Genomic DNA, 5,212 nt, shown 5'->3' on the forward strand with positions numbered 1-5,212 from the left:
AGATAGTCTAAATATTTTACCTAGTTTTTTTTTCCATTTACTTCATTAAAAGTTGCTAGGAAGTAACCTGCTTTAACAATTAAATATTAAAGTTTAACAACACAAAATGTCTGTGTGCCTCAGCATTGTTACTTCACAGGTTTAGTGGCAATAGGACCTATAATAAAAGTAAAGATGAAACAAAGTCAGCCAAGCTTTTGTTTGTGTTGAACTACAGCAGTCATAGAACTTTCCTATTATTATAGCACAGAAAACAAGAATAACAACACAGAGATAATTTTAGTGTCCTCTGTAAATATGTACACCTTTATTTATGTTACTTTTGTAGTTACATGATCCGAAATTTCATAAACTTTACAGAAAAACAAAGTATGAACAAGATCTAGATCACATCAACTGTTTTCACAATAATTACAGAAGATAAAAAACAAACCTGATTAAAATATGATATATACAAAACGACAGTACACTATGAATTACAGGCAAAACAATTCCAGTAAGACAGGCAGACATTGCATTTGTTTCAACAGAGAGAGAAAATTTCATAAATTTTAACCAATGAAAAGATGATGCACAGATTTTGAAACGTGAAATATAAGTAAGTTTACATATGAAACTTTTCTTGATATAGTATGGAATAATATGTAACCTTGAGGTTTATCACACTGATTAACAACAATAGTAAAGCTTGTGTAATTAGTACACAGGTTTAAAACAGACCCCCCCCCCAAAAATGCCCATTTTTAAAAAAAAATCCTTTTCAATTTAGCAAGAACTGAATTTTTATTTCTTATTTCCCACTGATGTATCGAACCTTTCTGTTAAACTGTACTGTAGACAACAGGCTGTAAAACTGTCACATACACAAATAACTTTGTACATAATGAATTCTAAGAATGTTAGAAGAGAAATTAAAGAAGAATGAATAACAAACACACGACATCTATCATGTTCACAGCCAAAAGGGTTTACGACCTGAAAGCAGAGTTAATGTCTTTTTCCAACTCTCTAAAGAGTCAATAACACTTCTCGTGTCTTGTTTTAAACGAGTCCAGCAGAATGTTCTCAGTAACCATAAGAAAGTTGAGTCAAGACATGAATCCAGTCGGAAGTTCTCGGTTACCATGAGTAAGTTGACATAAGACACAAGTCCAGTAGGAAGCTCTCGGTAACCACGAGAAAGTTGAGTCAAGACATGAATCCAGTAAGAAGCTCTCAGTAACCATGAGAAAGTTAAGTCAAGACACGAATCCAGTAGGAAGCTCTCAGTAACCATGAGAAAGTTGAAGTCAAGACACGAGTCCAGTAGGAAGCTCTCAGTAACCATGAGAAAGTTGAAGTCAAGACACGAGTCCAGTAGGAAGCTCTCAGTAACCATGAGAAAGATCTTCAACCTATGTAAGTCAAGAATACTCACATTTGAAACTTTTATTAAATTAAATAAGAGGTTCATTAGACTCTTATTAACATTTAAAACAGTTCCAGAATCATCATATTTACGTCTGTGTAGAACAAACCAAATGCCACTCTAACCTCTTCCTTACCGTAACAGTCACACTTAAAACGTTTCATATTTTTTCAGACATTCCAGCAACCTCATGTTTTCTTCTTTGAGTTTTTTCCGTTCCTCTTTCAATGATGCGTTTTCTCTTTCCAAGTACGACGCACGAAGAACAATTTGATTTTCTTTGATTCTTCTGGCGTCACGAGATCTCTTGGCAGCTATGTTGTTTTTGTTTCGTCGAGTCCAGTACTTTTCGTCTTTCATTTCGTCAGAAACAATATGTTTTTTTGACTTCTTGATTATGGGTTGTGGTTTCAAATCATCATCTGAGAAACTGTGGTTGACTGGGTCAAACTGACACTGACCTGGCACAGAAGCAAGTGCCAAATCCGTAGGACAAAACTCGCATTCCACCCGAGATGTGTTCATGTTGTTAGCTGAACCCCACTGATTAGAGGCAGAAGACATAGCTGAATCTGAGGAAAGGTGGTTCACAAATAACTAAAGATTAGCAGATGTTACAAGTTAAATTAATAATTATATCAGATTCTAATGGATAAGTATTATATGGAGATACATTTGAAATAAACAAACATTTCAGAAACTTCCACATGTATACTTCAAATATACCTTTCATATTAAAAACAAAATGGAAGTCTTTGACATATATGCACTGTAAGTAAATTATTAATACCAGGGTGACACATAAAAATAATAATTTTGTCAAAAACTACACACCTGTCAAGAAATACAAAAACCTGAGACCTCTGATGCTAAGTAAAAACTTTTGTTGAGAAATAAACAACTGTGACCTGTATTGTTAAGTATACACTTGTCAAGAAGTAAACACCTGAGACCCATAACACAAACACCAAAATGTGGCAGTTTATCAATAGCTAGAAAATTAAGTTTTTGCTTCAACTGTTTATTTTTATAAATAGCAACATCAACCAATATATCAGGCAAACCAAGGCACACACTTCAGTAAAAACTTGAATATTAAGATCAGCTGATAATTAACTTTCAGTGACACCAACTCACCTGACGAGAAGGAAGAAAATTCTGGTAAGGTAAAGCTAGATTCTGATGGGGAACAAGCTTGTAAGGATGGTGGATTATGGACAGGAAAAGCTCCATTGTTATCCTTTATGCTATTATTCTCTTCTAGCAGCTCATTCAAGTCCAATGACTCTAGTTTGAAATCTGGAAGTGTTTTATCCCAAAGCGTTGGACCCAAAAATGCCAGTGATCCAACAAATTCCAGTTCTTCCTTGTATTCCTTCTTTTCTTCCAATGTCGCTGTAACAGAGAAAAGAGATAAACCAGCTGACTGTCCGAATAAAAACTAATTTATCACACACAGAAAACTGTTATCATCAAAATGTATTCATTTGTAATTGTACTTTCCATTTTTATTGTTGTTGCTAAGTGATACACATTACAATATTTGCGATAAATAAAACTTTTTTTTGCTTATAAGTTCTCAACATATTTGATATTATTCAAGCTGATAAATCACTTAGTGGAACAAACTGATACAGTGAAGGTTTTGAAAGGTACACTGACCTGAGCACTGGGTAGTAGTCACATACAGAGATACGTACTTATCTTACACAAATGTAAAGTGTGTATCTTAAAGTATCAGAAATTTGTGTTCCATTTAAAGAATTTCGCTTTTTTTTAGTAAACTCGCTAAACAGACATTAGTTTAATTTTATATTACTTTTCCAATTACAAGTATTCCAAGGAATTTATGACTAAAATGAATAAAAACTAAACTTTTTCTACCTGTTTCTGGTGGCTTCAATAACTCGTGATTTCCCAGTAGAAAATATTTAATGTTATTTCCCTTTCTGGTTTCAGTATCTTGCAAATATGTGCTCATTTTAAAATCGTGTCACAAAAAAGAATAAACAATAATTATACACAAATTAATCTTCCTTTGGAAATTACAGATGAAATATTAAAAACGCAGAAAATACACACAACACATTACGCTACTACTATATCTTTAGCAGTACTAACACTAGTAACAGTACTTATATTAAATTACTATAGACTACGAAGTTACTAGCGCTAATATTAACTGTAGTACCATCTGAAAACCATAAATATATAGCGGATATCACAATAACGTTTTAACAAACTATCATTTACTTAAATAAGATATCAACACAAAATGTTATCCTAATCATTTGTTACAGTTCTTTACCACCTAACTGTAACCATTCCTCGCTCAAACTAACAAATGTTAGAGACCAAATTCGTGTTACCTAATCACACATGACGTCACTTTTCACGTGTAAGCACATGAGACTTCAAGGCTGAGGATATAAGATAGGTGGTGATACCGGTTTGACATGTTTGTTCGTTCTTTCACCAATATACAAAATTTGCAGTAAAGTATAAATTACACCAACGACAAATGCACGTGATTTATTAATCACTTTTCTGCAGTACGGTTAGGTGACAGTCAATATTGTTTTTAAATTTATTTTTTGTAATTTTTAGAAACTGAAGGCATATAACACCGCGTAAGACTAATTATACATTCTAATATTTTATAAACACTGATATGATATATAATAAACTAGTACAGATGTGGCGATCGTTTTTTGAGAGTACGTGTCCAAATTGGGGATAATCTTCTATAATATTCTCTCGTGTGTCAAAGGTAGTTTTTAGCAGCAAATTGTTATTTATTATTGTATCTCAGGACGGCTGGTATGGGTATTAACACTTGAGGAATCATTCATTATTATTCTGAATTATTTTAAGATGGTTTGTTTTAAGTTTCGCGCAATGCTATACGGGGACTATCTGCGCTCGCTCTCCTTGTTTTGTTTGTTTTCGAATTTCGCACAAAGCTACTCGAGGGTTATCTGTGCTAGCCGTCCCTAATTTAGCAGTGTAAGACTAGAGGGAAGGCAGCTAGTCATCACCACCCACCGCCAACTCTTGGGCTACTCTTTTCACCAACGAATAATGGGATTGACCGTCACATTATACGCCCCCACGGCTGAAAGGGCGAGCATTTTTGGTGCGACGAGGATTCGAACCCGCAACCCTCAGATTACGAGTAGAACGCCTTAACCCTTATTTTAAATGAAACAGTTTTGGGAGTTACAAGTTATAGATAACTATAGTAATTCAGAAGAAATAAAATTATTGAATTATTAACAATAATAATGGACTGTTTTTTTTAAGGAAAAAGAAAACGTTCGCATCCCCGTCGCGCTAAACATGCTCGCCCTTTAAGCCGTGGGGGCGTTATAAAGTTTCGGTCAATCCCACTATTCGTTGGTAAAAGAGTAGCCCAATAGTTGACGGTGGGTGGTGATGACTAGCTGTCTTCCCTCTAGCCTTATACTGCTAAATTAGGGACGGCTTGCACAAATAGTCCTCGAGTAAATTTGTGCGAAATTCAAAAAACAAACAAAAAAGTCCTCTTGTTTATTTATGTTTATTCATTGTTTTACCATTAAAAGAAAGAATCTGGTGAAATGAAAAGCTTCGGTTCACATTATGTAACATTAAAAAAATAAAAATAACTCAATGAAAGAAAAATAAGCATATTTTACTCTAAGAGAGACTTTTGCTGCTGCAGATGTATTTCATATCAGGCCTGTAATTGATTGTTTTGACAGCTGTACGTGTAGCACTAGTTTCATCAACAAGTCTATTCCTATAATTACACTTTACAAAGTT

At 34.0% G+C, this 5,212-nt stretch overlaps 1 protein-coding gene across 1 annotated transcript; it reads right to left on the bottom strand.

Annotated features, from left to right (window-relative positions):
* Window positions 1–277: 277 nt before the first annotated feature.
* On the bottom strand, window positions 278–3,801 carry LOC143247865 (thyrotroph embryonic factor-like). Its single transcript, XM_076496419.1, has 3 exons — window positions 3,293–3,801; window positions 2,546–2,803; window positions 278–1,980 (listed from the first exon to the last, which is right to left on the bottom strand). Exons 1-3 carry the CDS (start codon window positions 3,387–3,389, stop codon window positions 1,559–1,561), a joined length of 777 nt encoding a protein of 258 aa, XP_076352534.1. The 5' UTR covers window positions 3,390–3,801; the 3' UTR covers window positions 278–1,558.
* Between the last annotated feature and the right edge of the window lie 1,411 nt (window positions 3,802–5,212).

The sequence above is a fragment of the Tachypleus tridentatus genome, chromosome 3, assembly GCF_004210375.1.
Source record: "Tachypleus tridentatus isolate NWPU-2018 chromosome 3, ASM421037v1, whole genome shotgun sequence".
NCBI classification, from domain to species: Eukaryota; Metazoa; Arthropoda; class Merostomata; order Xiphosura; family Limulidae; genus Tachypleus; species Tachypleus tridentatus.